This window comes from Prinia subflava, chromosome 2, assembly GCF_021018805.1.
Source record: "Prinia subflava isolate CZ2003 ecotype Zambia chromosome 2, Cam_Psub_1.2, whole genome shotgun sequence".
Taxonomy (NCBI): domain Eukaryota; kingdom Metazoa; phylum Chordata; class Aves; order Passeriformes; family Cisticolidae; genus Prinia; species Prinia subflava.
The window spans coordinates 23,648,854-23,665,906 of record NC_086248.1 but is presented as its reverse complement, the minus strand read 5'-3'; the positions used below and the strand labels follow the sequence as shown (position 1 = coordinate 23,665,906).

General features: G+C 39.8%; 1 protein-coding gene across 4 annotated transcripts in view; it reads left to right on the top strand.

Moving 5' to 3' along the window:
• The window catches only part of ELOVL5 (ELOVL fatty acid elongase 5), a 40,313-nt gene extending 23,512 nt beyond the window's left edge, over nt 1-16,801 (top strand). For all 4 annotated transcript variants that reach the window (XM_063389371.1, XM_063389372.1, XM_063389374.1 and 1 more), the window contains 6 exons: nt 1,196-1,383; nt 8,921-8,998; nt 9,637-9,808; nt 11,334-11,458; nt 13,297-13,431; nt 14,904-16,801. In XM_063389371.1, coding sequence (XP_063245441.1) covers nt 1,196-1,383; nt 8,921-8,998; nt 9,637-9,808; nt 11,334-11,458; nt 13,297-13,431; nt 14,904-15,035 — 830 coding nt within the window. In that variant the 3' untranslated portion in view covers nt 15,036-16,801. The remainder of the gene's footprint in view (nt 1-1,195; nt 1,384-8,920; nt 8,999-9,636; nt 9,809-11,333; nt 11,459-13,296; nt 13,432-14,903) is intronic.
• Nucleotides 16,802-17,053: the final 252 nt, after the last annotated feature.

Here is a 17,053-nt window from a genome sequence, read left to right as displayed (position 1 = left end):
CTTCTTCTGACTGCTGCAGTAATGCCTTTTCTCTGCCCCACTCAAGATTCAGTGATGGTGCCCCTTCTTCACAGGAGAAAGTCCACAGGAGGTGGAACAAGCCTCTGATTCTTCTGTTTTTTGTTTGCTTTTATTAATTCTCGATGCCCTTGTTGCCTCTCTATTCATACTAAGCCTGTTTAAATTAGCAGGGATCTAATGTTCTAATCTAACTTATTGCATGTGCTGGCATATGGTCTCTGTTTGCTGTATGAGAAAAATCATGAGCCATAAAGGTGGCAAGTTCAAACAATTTCCTGGCATGCCTACCTACTGTCCAACCTACCGTTTTAAGGCTTCATTTCTTACATTCAGGATCCATGTGTGACTCCTTTAAAATTAAGTCAAGACTGTGAATGACAGCAATGCTTGAATTGTTCATTTAGAGTTTGGTTAACTTGGTTTCAGTGCTTTGGGCTGACTTTAGTGAGAGGAGTGAGATACTGTGCTGTTGCCAGGTGTGGACAACACAGCTGTTGTTCAAAAGGATCACACTAAACATTAGTCCTAAGGACCAAGTAGTCCTCTAAAATTCTTTGATTCAGAGTGGTTTATGTGCTTTTCCTGAGATGTCAGGGCACTGCCAACCAGACTGGTTACTCAGGTGGGACTGACTGTTCTGTGTTCCATTGCTCATACAAGGACTCCAAAATTTAATTCTTTCTAATAGCACATACATAAGTCTAATTGTGTTAGTATTGACTGGAAAATAATTATCAGGATCATCCACCTGTAGCTACAGAGGTATCTGCTTCACTCCTAGGTTTGCTGACTCTAGGAAATAAGATGTGTACTATCAGGAAGGGTTGGTTTGAGAAAATAAAGGGGAGAGATTTGTTGAGGCTTTTCTTTATAGTCTTATCTGTGGTATCTAGTGGATGATAGTTCTGAATGGTAATGAGTATTTAAAAATAATAGTGGTAATAACTTAATATTTTTGCCTTAGGAAAAGAATTATTTCTCCTTTCTTAAATATGTAAATAAAATATTGTTGTTTGTAATTAGCAATGTGGTCCTTAGTAAAAGGGCTTCTGCATTTTGTCTTTTTTTGGTATTCCAGCACTGGAAGCATTTTGGGTACAGCTATTTTTAGATGTGTTAAATTCTTCTCCGTACAAAATCTAAGTGTTTGTGTGTTTTTATTTGTTTGTTTCAGACCCCAGAGTAAAAGGATGGCCTCTTCTGGAGAACTATACACCTACCTTTATCTTCTCAGTCTTGTACTTACTAATCGTATGGCTAGGACCAAAGTACATGCGGAATAAGCAGCCTTTCTCCTGCAGGGGTATTCTAGTCATCTACAACCTTGGACTTACTCTGCTTTCTCTGTATATGTTTTATGAGGTAAGAGAAAAGGGGTTGGTCAGGCTTCTTTTGCAGTGTCTGTCTTAATTACATTGGCTCATGTTGAAAATCATCTCTGAGCAATGCCTCTGAATTAGGAAAGCATCTGCAGAAATGGTGCAGCCATCTTCAATGTCACTTCACTGGGAGAAAATCCTAACTGTAGGAATTCACACCAGCCTCTAAGGACGGTGTGAAACAAACCTTGCCTTAAACATCCTTGCTGATCTTGGTTAGCAGTGTTTCAAATGCACTTTTCTCAGTCAGTGCAAGTGAAGGCCTGATCTTTCAGCCTGACTTCGTGCTCAATGTGATTGTGCTGGTGGGTTGTACAAAGTACTTTGTAGCAAAACTGGCTTTATCTGGAGGGCAAAACATTTAATTTACTTGTGTTTAATCACGCACACACTCCTTGCATCTATTTCTGTAAACTTGCAATAGATTCTTTTGCGTCCTCTCAGTTTTGCTGGAAAAAAGAAATGTTGCTGAAACAATGCCATTGTGATTCATCTGTTTCTTTAAGCTTAAAATCTAAACATACAGATATATTTCAGACTGAATTGAACTTTCTGTGGACTTACTTCCTTTCATAAAAACCAAAATATTTAGGCAGTGTGAAGTTTTCCACTTACCAGAGAGCTCTTTAGCTGCTTTTACTCAGAACTGTATGTTTTTGTTGAAGTGAAAATTAGGAACTATGGTAGTGTAAATAATGATGTGGTCAGAAAATTACTCTTTTGCTTTAACATACAGAATATTCTGGAACACTTTTAACCAAAGTATTTCTTCTTTCTGTAAGGAGATATTTAATTTTCAAAATCCTCTTTTCAATTTTTTCACTACAGTTTTTTCAAATACAACCTAGGGCTAAAACTACTAATCTTTTTCTTCTTTTTTCTTTTAATATTAGCTTAGAAGTGTATATAAGCTGCAATTCTCCTTTAAGTTTGTACTTAATTCTGTAGTGTTTTACAAGGTGAGTGTTTAGAGATGAAGTGATTTAAATCGAATGTAATTTCTCTTGTGTAGTGAATTGTTTACTCAAAATTACTGGGTTGGGTTATTAAGAAATTTGATACTTAATTGTTCTGATGGGAGCAGTTTTGTATTCAGTAGATACTTGGAACTACTTGTGTTCTTCATGTGGTTACATTTCTAACCTCCTTGTCAGGGTGTTATAATCCAGAAGCAATGTGTGTTGATCAGTTTAATTTCTCTAAATGTGGTGTTGATGTTGACTTCAATGTCCATCTGCATTATTTTATGCAGATACTATTTACAGTTATATAGAGATCTATTGTTTTAACCTCCAGTTATGTTACTGAGAGTTTACAAGTGTAGACTTTTCTTCAGTTGTACCAAGTGTGGATAAAACTCTCAGGACAGTCAATCTTTCTTCTTTGAATACTTGGAATAATAGTCATAGTTTCTAAATTTGTGTAACGTTCTGCTGTGTTACAAAACCTACTGGTAAATTTAAATAGAAAATACCTGGACTGTTGATCTATGAATGCCTTTTTATGCTAGCAATAAACTGGTTTCCAAGGGAAGTCTGTTTGTTATATGCTGAAGAAGTCCTCATACTTGTAACCAGATGATAGCTTTTATACTGTGGAGCAATGACATAACTAAAATACAGTGACTATTAAGACCCCTCCTTCCTATATAATGAAATCCTTTACATGAAAGTGAGTGTTGCTGTTAATCTAATATTATCCATATGGAACTGTTCATCAGTATTGTAAATAAACCTTCTTGTAAATGGACATACATGAAGCTAGAGCATTATGGAGATCATTAAACACATGATAGTGGCAATGAAATGTGTTGGCAGCACTTACAAGCTAGATGTGAGGACAAGTGATGCTCTGCAGCAAGGCACTGATCCCATAAAAATGCTGCAAAGCAGAAAGCCATGCTGATACAACACCACACTGCTTGATGTTTGCAGGGAGAGAGCCAAAGGGCATAGGGGAAAAATGGGTTCTTGCACCTCCAGGTATGTTCTCTATCTGAGGTACCTGCACAATTGCTCCTGTTGGTGCACAGCTTGTGATACCCTTGGTTGTATCTCATGAGTCTTGGAAATTTTCCTTTAAAGAATTAGCCATATATCAGTAGCAGTTTATAGTACACTTGCTTGCTTTTAAGACAGAATGATGAGGAACAGCATTCAGAAAACTTGTGTAACTCCCTATTCTCTTCCTTGTTGACCTTTTCAGTTTCAGTTGGATTAAAATTTTTCAGACCTACTGCGAGAAAAGTCATAAAATGTTACCATTAATGAACTTGTTTAGTAGCGTGTCTGAAAAGAAGTTGCTTTAATAGCTTGTGTACAATACACCTGAAACGCTGCTTTGAAGTTTTTCTGAGTTATAGCTATGGTGATTCAGGTCATGATTCATAGCATCACAGCTCAGTTTGCATATTATGTGGCCAAAACAAGATGTTAAAGCGAGGTATCCTCCCAACTGGGATGAAAAGGATGACCTACTTAGTTTTCTGACTTTTTATGTCTGAACGATTGAAAGCAATACCATGGGGGAATTTGGTATCATAGGATTTGTGCAACTCTAGGTGTTGTGTGCTTTGGTCTAAAATCACTAGAAATCTTAGACCTCTTATGTGGAATTCCTAATAGTTTCTGTATGTTCTTGCTGTACCTTTTTTACTGGGATATTTAATGACTTGGCTGGGTTTTGGTACTCACAGAGAATTGGACCTCTCTTGTCCCAGACAATGTAACAGGCAAAGCAGATCTAGGGGAGCTGGAGAGGTTTCTCCAGGTTAATTTGTCACATTCTTCAGGAGGGCAGGATGTTCTTTAGGGACAAACAATGTTTTATTCTGTAGAAATCTACAGTGCTTGGACTTCAAGGAGAAGTAATGCTCCTATGTCTCAGGCAGGGGCATCAAGGGGTGGCTCCCTGCCCGGTGGAGAAGGTGCCTGGTGGGGACTGGCAGGGGGTTATAGGACATGGGCTGATCACCTGCTGGCTGGCACGGCCGTGTCTGGAGGAGCTGCAGGAGCAGCTGGAGCAGCAGAGGCGGCGCTGCTCCCCCCTGTGCTGGGATCACAAGGATCACAAGGCATCTTGCAACACTGTGAGAAGGGTCTGTGCCTCTCTGCTTCAGTCTCAGCTGGGTAATTCAGCAAAGAGGGAGAGTGCCAGGTACCCAGTTACACGGCACACAGACCTGTTGTTTTGGGGGAGTTTGTTAGCAAAACTGGCCAAATGATCTGGACCACCTGGGCTTACATTAGAGAAAACTGGTCAATTATGAAGCCTCACTTTAAGTGATCTCTTTACTGTCTTTTCTTCATCTGAAAAATTCTTTCCCTACTGAATCTGCCTGTGAAAAGTCTTAGATTTTCCTGATGAGTGAGGTGTTGCATGTGCTGTAGGAAAAGTCTTAGGAAGCAGGAGACTGTGCAGAGGTGCTGTGTCACATGAGCCATGGGTAGCAGCTAGGCTGCTCTTTCCTCTCCCCTTTCTTTCTCCACCCTCGTGAAGCCCTTATCTCTGCCCTGGGGTAACTGCATTCGTGTAAAGATAAAGTTCCTGTCTGTGCAGGCATTTGCTTGCTTTTATCAGATGTGAACTTCTGTTTCTCTTCATTCTAATCTAGCTCTGTTTTGAACCTTGTAAGCCCATCATGCCCTGACAGCGTGATGCAGTACCAGGTCCCTTATCTGCCTCTCTCCAGTGAGTCTCAGACTTTAGTTTTATCATGAGAAAAAACAAAATCCTCCCCAGTAACACCTCTCCTCCACCCAGTCAGACTGGTATTAGTGTCCTTGCCTATTTTGGTAGCAGAGTTGATAAAAAACCATGTGCCACAGCATTTTAAAGAATTCAGCAACAGAATGACAGAATGAAAGTGATAGGAAAAAAGAAAACTTCATTACAGGGGGAGAAAGTGTGGGTTGTTTCAGCTCAAATGCAACCTTGAGCTGCAGGTTTTTCCCCTGAGCTGATTGAGTTTGAGTATCATTTTAACTGGCTTGTGAAGGAATTGTCTTTTTGTGCTGTTCGGAAACCACGTGAAGTGGTTTACTCAAGTGCAAATGGTTATAATTGCCCTTTTCTGAGCATGTGAATTTCTCGAGAGAAGATTTGCCTGTGGTTGTTCATCAGCAGTGCCAGCAGCAGGCCTGGACTCCTGCCAGCCTGAAGATGAAGGACTTCCGGAGACAGTGGGCAAGGAAGGAAAGGTTGTCTCAAGGCTGTGTTGACAGAGGAGCCACCATCTGTTTCTGGGCAAATTTCAGACCTACTGTATCGTGGTGTAAGGAGATCTTGGAAACGCTGCCTGTCCAGGGAGCAGACCACAACAAGTGTGATCAAGGACTTAAATGCACTGCTGGAAATTTCTGACCCCTCCTTATCACTTCTGAGGTGGCAGGGAAGCAGCTCCTTCAGCCTGTACACCTGTGCATAATGGAGCCATTTGTGGTCATGTTTCAGAGTGATCTCTTGGTTTTGTTTTCTGAAGCATTCCAGCATGTGATGAAAGCATTGTGGGTGCAAGAAATAGTGGTGCCAGGCAAAGGAGCAACTGGCTAAATGGGGAAAAAGATTATTTATGTGTTGTATGGTGCACTGAGTAAAGTTTGTGGGCAGCTGTAGCAGCTTTTTACCAATTAGTTCCTTCTGGAAAGTGGGGAATGAAATTATTTTTGTATCTATACTAGCTATTTATATGCTATAAGATGCTGCTGACATTTCCTACAAATGTTGCTTTGCTTATGTCATTTGTGGCTGTGAGAGTATTACAGTTCGTAGTATCCAAAAATACGTTCTTTTGTAAACAAGGGAGTACTCAGGTTGAGCTGAAGCCACTGCTCATAGCCACACTGATGCCATTGTCCTTTAGAGAGGTGTGACCCATGGAGACAGCTTTGGTTGCATTACACTTTAGGTGGTGAACCTGTACCACTTGCAGGAAAAATGGGATTCACTATGCCAGCCTTTACTGGGAAGGAGTTTATGGAGTGCAGCATTAATGATGGACATTGTTTGGATTAACTACAGTATAAACAATGTTATTATCCTTTTATTCCTAACACTTCCTTCAACTATGAGAATTGTATGAAAACATCTGTAAGCTCTTAACACAATCACAGCACAGTGTGGTCTTCTGAGGGACTGGCAGGCACTTGCAAGGCCACGCAGTCTTTCCCTCAGTGGCTGAGGGAGCCCCTGAAAGTGGCTGGGTGCAGAGCTTGCCCTGGGACGCAGCCGGTCCTTTGGCAAGGTACTGCTTCTAAACTGGTGTGCTCTGCACAGCCCTGCAGCCAGGAGAAGAGTCCTTCCATGGCTGCCTCCCCTTTGTTGCTTGGGCAGGGAAAGTGCCTGGGTTTACTGCTGATATGCACGGCTGCCCAGCCCTTGCGGGGTGCTGTTGATTTTTCTCTAACACATGAGATACTTCCAAGTCTGTATATTATGATATAACTAGATGTACGTTTTTTTCCCCTAAATTGCAGCAATAATTCTATCTCAGAAGGTCAAAAATAATGACCTAGGCTGACTGAGTATTTTAAAAGCTAATTTAGGGGGAAAATGAGGCATGAAAGAAATAACATTGGGGAAAGGTAGATCATTTAGGTGATAATCTTTATTGAACCATTTAAAATTAGCTTCCTGTTCACAGCTCTGAGCAGCATTTAGTCATACCAGTTATTGTAGTCCTTTAATCAAGTGATCTTGTAAAATTAGTTTTAGTACAAGGAGTTTCTACTGTGGCTTTGCAAAGCTATTTTTTATTCTGCAGATAGATAAGGGCAAAAACATACAAATTGATTTTGCCTTTCAGATTTTTTTTTGAGATACCTAACAATTTTTTTTTGCATTTGGGAGTTGCCTAAAGTTGTTACTGCTCTCCTCATGCTATTCCCAAGAGGAAGAACATCTTTATGAACAATGTCCAATGATCCCTTCTGTATAAATATTAAAGGGGATCTTGTTCATGTCCTTGCGCATGCTCACTCCTCCCATTTTACCCTCAACCTGTCCTACCACCTCCTACCTTCTGTGGAAGGGTGAGAACATCCAGCATGGATCTTGTTTCTCTAGATTTCAGCCAGCCCCTGCACAGCAGACAACCTGTCATCTGTCATGGCTATTAGTTGGTCATTACTCTTCACAGTGATTCTGTTATGTTTAAGGTGGTACTTGTTATGCCAGAAAGTCATGCAGTGGCATATCCTGCTGAGGAAGTCACTTATATTGGGAAGGATGTAATATGCTTGGGATGAGTGATTTGCTGTCTTGGGTTGAAAATTGTAACCAAAAATGTGTATTCTATTTCCATCTGTTGAAACCGGTTGGGAGATATTGTCTTCGTCTCTTATAACTCTAGGGGTGGAAAGAGGGGAGATGCCTTCTGTTAATGGGACACCTGATAACACCAGATAAGGCAGTGCCTTCTTATCTCTTCCTCTACCCATCCTTCTCCAAGGGACATCACCTGTGAATGGGCCATTTAAGGCCTCTCACATGACTGATAACATCATCTCATTCCATTGTGAGATGCTCCACCCAGTGGGAGGAGCCAGAGCCTTTCCACCGGGATAAAACCAGCAATCCCAAACACCAATTTAGCTGGTTTATTTTTTCACTGAATTCTTGGAGGAAGACCGGACCCATCTCGCCAGCAATGGACCCTTTTTTCTACAGGATCATCTCTTATTTCGTAGAACAACATCTGTTACTCCAGGAGGATTTATTTGGACTGCTTCCAACACCCTGAAAACAGGGTGTCAGGTCCTATCTCTGACTCTGTCAGGGTTTTCTAGGACTTTTGTTTCTTTGCTTGTCTGTTTTCTTGTACTGCTGCATTTGTATTTTATTAATATTCCTAGTAAACAACTGTTATTCCTATTCCCATATTTTCACCTGAAAGTTCCTAAATGCAAAACTGTAATAATTTGAAGGGAGGGGTTTTTACATTCTCCATTCCAAGGGAAACTCCAGTTTTCCCTGACAGATACCTGTCTTTCCAAACCAAGACAATTACTTTAAAAGATCTTGAAGAATGGCAATGCAATGAAACATCTGGTTTTAGCTATTAAGGAGAGTAAAGCTGAAAATATGCTCTGTCATGTGCTTGAAAAAATTGTAGTCACATCTCTTGAGTATAAAATTTCTTCAAGATGTAGCTTTCCAGAAGTAATCAGAAGAAAAATCTATTTACTGAGCTTTGGTTATATACTTTCTCTAGCAATGAGATCATCAGCAAAGAAGATTTTGTGAGAATCTGTGTGGAATATGACTCTGAAAATACATTGTGTGGAATAAGTGGGGATAAAATGTTACCTCCTATTTTTATTCTGGTATACCCCAATTGGGAGAATTTAGTTCACCCTTCACTATGATTCGTTCACTCATTGGAACTTGAATTCAGTGCCACCCTCAGGTGCCCAGGATTCTCTTGACACCAGATGTCTGGGCAGAGCCATTGTGGTGGTTTGCAGGTGCCATGGAGTTCAGCCTTCTTCCCAAATAACACTTTATTTTCTTTATTTGCTCAGCTGGTGACAGGAGTATTGGAAGGAGGATACAGTTTCTTCTGCCAGGACACACACAGTGGAGGAGAGGCTGATATGAAGGTACCGTAATCGAGACTTAGAGCTGCTAATGTTTCAAATTGTCCACTTAAGTGGAGAGCAGAACAGTATTGATTATGCACATTTTGCTTAAACTATAAGCTTTTTTCCTCCTTTTGCCATACAATGGACAATGCACAGTCAGACATAATAGTTAATCTATGATATATTTATAGCTGGTATTTTTGTGAGTAATTATGTGCAAATTTTCAAGTGTCCCCAGATCAAAAAGTGAGGACCTGGTCTTCAGACTGTATGCATCCACCCCATGTTGAGATTACCCTTCTCTTTCTGAGATGTGGTGATGATTTCTTCTGGTCACACTTCTGACCTCTCCTTTATAGAGAGCACTGCAGCACCAGCTCTGGTTAAGTATTTTCCTATTTCTCCCAGGACAACCCAGGTGCACAGCAGTAGCCTCATGAAGCAGTCTTTGTTGTCCTGTTTTCAGCTGCAGCTATAGATTTGTACCTCAATCTCTTATGGAGAAACCTGAGACAGAAGTATTAAAGAAGATCGTAGCAATGTCTTCAACCCAAATAGTGCAGGACAGAATCTGAATTTTAATTACTTAGATAACATAAGAATTGAAAGCCGCCCCCAATGTGCAGTGCTTCTAAAACTTGTTTCCTCCTTTCCAGATCATACGTGTCCTCTGGTGGTACTATTTCTCCAAACTCATTGAGTTCATGGATACCTTCTTTTTCATTTTGAGGAAAAATAATCATCAGATCACTGTTCTGCATGTCTACCACCATGCAACAATGCTGAACATCTGGTGGTTTGTTATGAACTGGGTGCCTTGTGGTCACTGTAAGTACTGGGTTGTGGTGGGGGAACATCTGCAACAAGGGCTGTGTTTTGGTGGTCTTATGATCAAACCAAACACCTCTGGTACCTTAAGCTGCAGGATTTGTTCTGTACCATATTAAGCTGCTTTGGTGAATTGCAACTATTGTAGATGGTTGCAGGAATTAAGCTGCCAGCACAGCCTCTAGGAAAGGAATGTCTGTGTAGTTTAAAGAATTTGTATGGCAGTGTGACGTTTATTGGGTGCATTAGCCCAGGTCAGATACCCATCAACCTTGCTCTCTCTATTTTTGCTGTAGTTACAGACCCTCTGTTGAAACAATACTCTTTTCCAAGTCAAGCCAGAAGCTTATTTCAGCTGTAAAACAGCTAAAAGTGATCTTGTCCTTGTGTCTGTAAAGTTCAGGTGGGATATGGTTTTCTTAATTTAATCTTATTATACCACTGGCCATAACAAATTATTTCAATTAAAATCATGTCCCCTGAACACTAATGAACATGAGCAAATGAATCTTAAGTGGAAGATTTCCATGTCTCTTGTCTAAATCCTGCTGACCTTTGGCAATCTGGCTTTAATTCTTTACTTCCATTACATTTAGCTGGCATCTAGTTTCCTAACTGCATTAGCCTGGCTTAGCTGTGCTTAGGATGTGCAGCTTATAGATACTGGCTTTGTTGAACACTCCATTCAATAGAAACCTTTTCAAATCCAATGGATGTGAGCTACTGGCAGTGCAGACCAAGAGGCTGCATTCCTCAGGAGTCTGCTCTCTGAGCCAAACAGCATAGAAACTCGTATTTGTTTTGTGTTGTCAGCACAACGGTGAGTAATACTGAACTTATAAAAAGTCTGCATCTGGAAACACATTCTCCTCCAAGGAAATCAATCCTTGTTCGTACAGCAGTCAAAACTGCATATACTTAGAATCTATCTTGTGCTCATGTAGTCTTGAAAACATTTCTGTGCTATTCCTAGTCATGTGTTTTTCTTCTTCCAAGCTTTATGTTCTGTTGTGTCATCACAGTTCTATGCAGTTCGGTGTTAAGCTAGAAGTTTCTTTAATGACTAAAGGTGCTGTAAAAAATAACAAATAAAATAGCTAACTTGCAGTTTCTGAAGGTATCTGAAGGTTTTGGTTATAAAATTGGCTCCTGCCTTGAAGGAAGTGAAATCAGCCTAAAAGTAGATGGGTGAAGCTATTGCTTGTTTGGTATGTGAGCATTCCTCCTTTTTATCAGTTTCCTCAGTTCCCTTGAGAAACCATAATGTAGATGTGAAAAAGAGTAACTTGAGGAAACAAAACCAGAAGGCTGGTGTAAGGCACAAAGCTGCTAAGCAGCTCAGCTACTCCACTGGGTAGGCAGAATAAAAAACGATGTAAAAAAAGAACCTTCTTGCTTTTCTTCTAAGAGAAATCATATTTTAAATAGTAACATTTTGAACTTGTTATTTTTGTAGGTTCCATGAAACAGCATGTTCCTTCCTGGTAATGCAGTGTACTTCATTTTTCCCTTGCCCTTTTTTTAGCTTACTTTGGTGCCACACTGAACAGCTTTATCCATGTCCTCATGTACTCCTACTACGGATTGTCCGCTATTCCAGCAATGCGTCCTTATCTGTGGTGGAAGAAGTACATCACTCAGGGGCAGCTGGTGAGTGATTTGCTCTTCAGTGCTTCAGCAGGCTCTTGTATTCGTGGTGAGGTCCACTTGTCTTTACTGAGTCAGGAAATTTTGGCAGGGGATAGAAGAAGAGAGAATGAGAGCTTGTACCTTCTATATCTTGCAGTGCCTACAAGATGTTAGAAATCCAGCTTCTGCATGTCTGTCTGCTCTGTTTTCAGGACATTGGGGGACTGGGGATGTACATGAATCAATGCTGAGGTCTGTGGGATCTTTACTCCCCCCCCCCCTTGTTGTGTGGCTAGATGCACTTTGGAGTTGCAGTGCTGGGATTTCTGGGACTCAGTAGCCAGAGAAGAGGCTTTTCTTCCAAGCCCTCTTAAGCTAGCCTGCTCTTCCCTGTGCTTGGTTGGTCAGGCTGAGATAGACCAGAAACCAAGTGCAATGCTATCCACAGCTAACAAGGGCCATTCTAGTCCTGTGGGACAATGCCTTCTCTGTCCTACTTTTGCATGCAGTTGCATATGGTTTATTAAGAACTATTGAATATTTCTGCTCTCTTTCTGCACTTGAAATGGGCAGATTTTTTCTCTTGTAATTCTGTGTTGCACTCCTTCGTTTGCATTGGTTCTAGTGTGTACAGTGATGAAGCCTGACCACTGTGTGCTGGAGGTGGTAAGAGCAGTGAAATTAAGTAATACAGCATATGCTGTAGTGATAGCTGCACAAGAACCAGGTTTCAGTGTGTACAACATGGCAGAAGACCACAAGGAAATATGCATGAGTGTTCTTCCTTCCCCATTTTGTAGGTGGGGGAAACTGAAACCTAGAGATAAATTATTTTGTGATATTCTTCCCTGCCCCCCCCCTTTCTCAGAGCTGTGAATAGTTCTAATAACATTTGCTGGTGATGATTAATAACATTTACTGCCAGCAGTTCACAGTGTTGATACTTAACATAGATTTTTTTAGCACTGTTCTTCCTGAAGGATGGCTAAGTATTGTAGCTGAGGGCTCATTATTTTTATGGGAGGCATGGGGGGGTTGCTTTGGTTTGAGGTTTGTTTCTGTTTTTCTTTCCAGATTTAGGCTCTATTCTTCATCCTGGTTGCTGAAGTGCTACAGAGTGCAGTGTCTCAGTGCTTCAGTTGCTCCCCTGGTTATTGTCATAGCTGCTTTCACTTCCTTGCCTGCCCTGCATGCATAGCTGTTAGGGCAGCAAAATAGCAGAGCAGAACAAACAGTCTTTCCCTTTTTAAATAAACATTCCCTAATCTGGTAGCCTTTATGTGAGGATGAATTTTGCCTAAGGCCCTCTGCATCACAGAAACCCAAACTGTTTTTCCAGAAGAGGTAATTAAAGATAATTGGACCCTTAACCTCCTCCCTGGCTCCCCCGCTTCCCTGCAGCCTTTACCCAAAAATTTCTTCCACTGGAGCCATATGTCAGACAGTTCCTGTTTGTGGGAAAGGATTGCAGGGGTCTGTGTGTAGAGCAAGTGACCCCAGGTCTTCTGTAGCTGAAGCAGTGAAATGCAGATCTACTCCATTAGGATGATAAAACCAAATCCCTATGAACACTCATTAGGAAGAAGGTGGTCTTTCTTCCTTGGGACATTTATATATCAATTCTACGTAAGTTACTCTAATGTTCTGAAATGGAAAAATACAAATAAACATGCTTAACAGGATGCCACAGTCTGAATGTCTGCTAACTCAGGTTTACAGAGAAAACACTTGCCAAACACACAATATTACATACTCTTTACTTGTTTTGGAAATAACTGTTAAGATTTTGGTCACTCATGAGTTTTTTCCTCCTTCCATTAATGTGCTCCATTTCTCGTATTTTTGTTTTCTCTCCCCAGATTCAGTTTGTCTTGACAATCTTCCAGACCAGCTGTGGTGTTGTTTGGCCATGTGCATTTCCTCAGGGGTGGCTGTATTTTCAGATTTTTTACATGATTTCTTTGATTGTCCTCTTCACAAATTTCTATATTCAGGTAAAAGTAACATTTATCAACTCTTTCTAGCATTCTCCTGACTGTATCTCACTGGAAAGCTGTTACAGAAAGACATGCTTGAAATGACCTTTTCCTATCCTTCACTACCGTGCATATGTTCTTGAAGTACTACTCTTGTTGATCTACCCTCCACTTTCAAATCTTCTGATGCTCTGTACCCGTAATTCAGAATGCTTAGTAATTTCAGTAAGCTAGAGTGATACAAAAAATGGTTTACTGCAATTTTAACTGCAGGTGAGGGAGAGGAAGAGCTTTATGTAAGACAAAGCTTTCCAGCCTGAAATACATCAGCAGCATGTGAACCTGTGAAACACCCCAAGGAATTGTTCATTTCTGCTTTTACAAGGAGAAATGCTTGGTTTTTATTTAGGGAAACTTCCTGGTCTCACAACATGCAGAAATCTGGATTTTGTTTACTTCTACAGGCATTTGTTTGTGTTTTCTTATGGAAAGTTAGTGGGTTTAGTTGTGTTTCTACAAACTGATTCCATGTTTGAACAGATCCAGACTTGGTGTGTGTTATTCTGAGCAGTTCATAACTGGGCTCTGTACAAAGATGTACAACTACTGTCTACAGAAAATCATGTACTGCTGTCTGTAGAAAATCAAACCAACACCTGCTGCCCCCAAACAAGCGAACTCTATTATAAGTTTCAAATGTCATTTGAGAGATCTGGGCATTTTGGTTCTGGTGAGAATGATTCCATGGGGGGAAGCAAAGCAGACTTCCCTGTCCTTATGGTACTTCTTAAAATCAATACCATGATTTCTATCACTTACTGCATATGAGCATGCTAATTAAACATTATAGTATATTCCAGATATTACTCGATTTTTTGTCAATTTTGCTCATATTTTAACTTTTAATTGTTTTAATTCCTTTCACACAGAAATTTGGGGAAATGTACTTTTTTCAGGCAGCTGAGCCTTTTGAAAAAATTAATGTACATTTTACTGTCTGTAATCTTTTAGACAATCTCCCCAGTCCTATTAGTTTTTGATTCTTGTGTTAGCCAATGGAAATTCTCACCACATATCTATCTCTGAACTTCCCTCACTTTTACTGTTTACCTACCTCTTGTTCTGGCTTTGTTCAAGGTACTGTCACCTGCAGTCCCTCAAACCTCCTTCCTCACATGTCGTTTTGAGTACATTCTTATCCACAGTCTGCTCATAAAATTGCTTCCCTTGTTTCTAGTTTACTATTGGTATAACACTACCATCATACTGCCAAGCCTTCTTCTTTTCAAGTGAACTACTCCTCTCACTGTGATGAATGAAAGGCATAGTATAGTCTCATACACAAAAAGAGCTTGCTAGACTCTTACCAGCGGCACAAGGTCTTTAAAAATGATGAATGCAAGTTTACTTTTGTGTTTCTAGAGTTACTGGGAGGAAGTGGTTATTTATAGCTAATAAAGCAAAACCATGTGTCTTTCCATGTATTCTAGACTTACAACAAGAAGGCATCCTCGAGGAGGAAAGAGTATCAGAACGGCTCCACGGCCATTGCAAACGGGTACACAAACAGCTTTTCTTCCCTTGAGAACAATGTGAAACAAAGGAAACAAAGGAAGGATTGAAGACCAAACTGAAAAACCATTTTGATAACCCCAACAACAAAATCATCTGATTGTAAGCACAATGAGAGTTGTGCACTAATACTCTAATGGCTACTGTAACTATTCCTGCCTAGAATAGTGTGATTTATGTAGGACTTAACCAGTGCAAACACCCTAGAAACCGTATACAGAACATAAAAGTAGGTTAAAGTTTAAAAATAATTCTGGGCTGTCACTGACCCTGCTATAGACTATGGAAGGGAGTATTATCATATTATCCAACACTGCTGTTGCCTTACTAGTCAATATGATAGGTGCTGAATTATGATTCACAATTTGAAAACACTGTAATCTAAACCTCCATTTTTTTAACTATAGATCATGCATGTGATTGTAGAGGTAATTTGTATGATGCTGGTTTCAGTAGATAAACACACATGCCTTAAATTAAAAAGCAGGGCCCAAAGTTTATTACTGGTTTAAAAATTAGGGTATGTTTCAACTTTTCTGTTGATGGACTTTTTATTAAAAAGTCATTTAGAAGAATCCATTGATCATTTTACTGTTCTGTATGTGATACATAATGCTACGTATCTCTTACTCGATACAGTGAAATTGGAAATGGCGCATTTAGTTTTGTATATTTGGCTTTAATTGACTCAACGGTGACAAAACAGACGGAAAAGTTATTTTACCTTTTTAATAGATCTTATTTTTTTATTTGAAGTGCATCACTAACATAAAAGTAATTGGCGCTCACACAGTCGAGTAAGATTTAAATATTGTCTCTAAAGTTTAGAGCATATACAGGGTGGACCCATCTATTCTTTTTACCTTTTTCTTTTTTTTCCTTTCTTATTTCTGAGAATTTTTAAATGCTAAATGAAGAGTGGTTTTTAATATGAAACTGGCAGTTTCAAGTGTTATTTCCATAGCCATATCCATATTTTAGGAGCCACTGTTTAAGTCTGTGACATATCCAAAAGTGTATTTAAGTGGAACCAGAAAGATGCTTTTCTGATGGAGTTGTCTGTATTTAAGTTGGTATCTGAACTGTTCTTCATGTAGCATATGTTCACTTTCAAAATGTGCCTAACACAAAGATTTTTTTTTTCCCAAACAAGCAAGTTTAAACAGTTTAAGTCATAGCTAATGTTTTTTAAATGTTACTGAAATGTGCTGGAAATGTCTGTTTCTGTAATGTGAGTTGTGTATATCACTGGTAATTTTTTGGCTTGTTATCTGAGGATTTGGTTTGATTGCTGGTTAAGAAGTTACTCCTTCTTGTAAAATGCTGTCTTGCACATATGAGGAGTCAGTTGCAAAGCCAGCATCTGTTGCTGGTATTCTGGTATCTGCCATGGTGGAGTCCATTAAGCTCTGAAAAATTGAATTGTGCAAGACATTCTGCTGGTCAATGCTCAAGTTTGACTATTTGGTTTTTTGGTATTTATATAAATGCCAGTTTTAACACGTTTAATTGTTTTTAAATATTTTTTAAAATTTTTGCACATCTCTTAAGGAATTAATAGGTTCTCTTACTAGCCTTGTGGGTTTTCATTCCTTGTTTTGAAGGAGACAGTGTCTGTTATGTTTACATTATCAAAGCTTGTGCGTGTGTCTTCATTTCTAGGTACTGGTTTGCAGAGTCTTTACATAGCTCAGTACAGCAGCTATAATGTTCAGAATAGGCTGTCTAAGTGTGCTAGAAATAAACTCTTGGCTCATCTGAATATACTTCATTGTTAATGTTTGACATGGTTTAATCATTAAAACACTTTTGATGATCTCTGCCTGAATTCTGTGGGTTTGTACAGATTTAATGCATTGTCCCATCCTGTATCAGGCCAAGGAGGAGCCACCATGGCGGAAGAACAGCTGCAGATATTCAGGGACATTTAGTGTACCAGAGATTTGGCAACAAATTCTTCACAGAAACCTTTGGCAGTTACTAAACACTGTTCCCTTGCCTGGCTGTAGAAATATTGGTCTGTGTGATGGATTTAACTCCCGCTGGGATTACTGACTCACTGAATGCT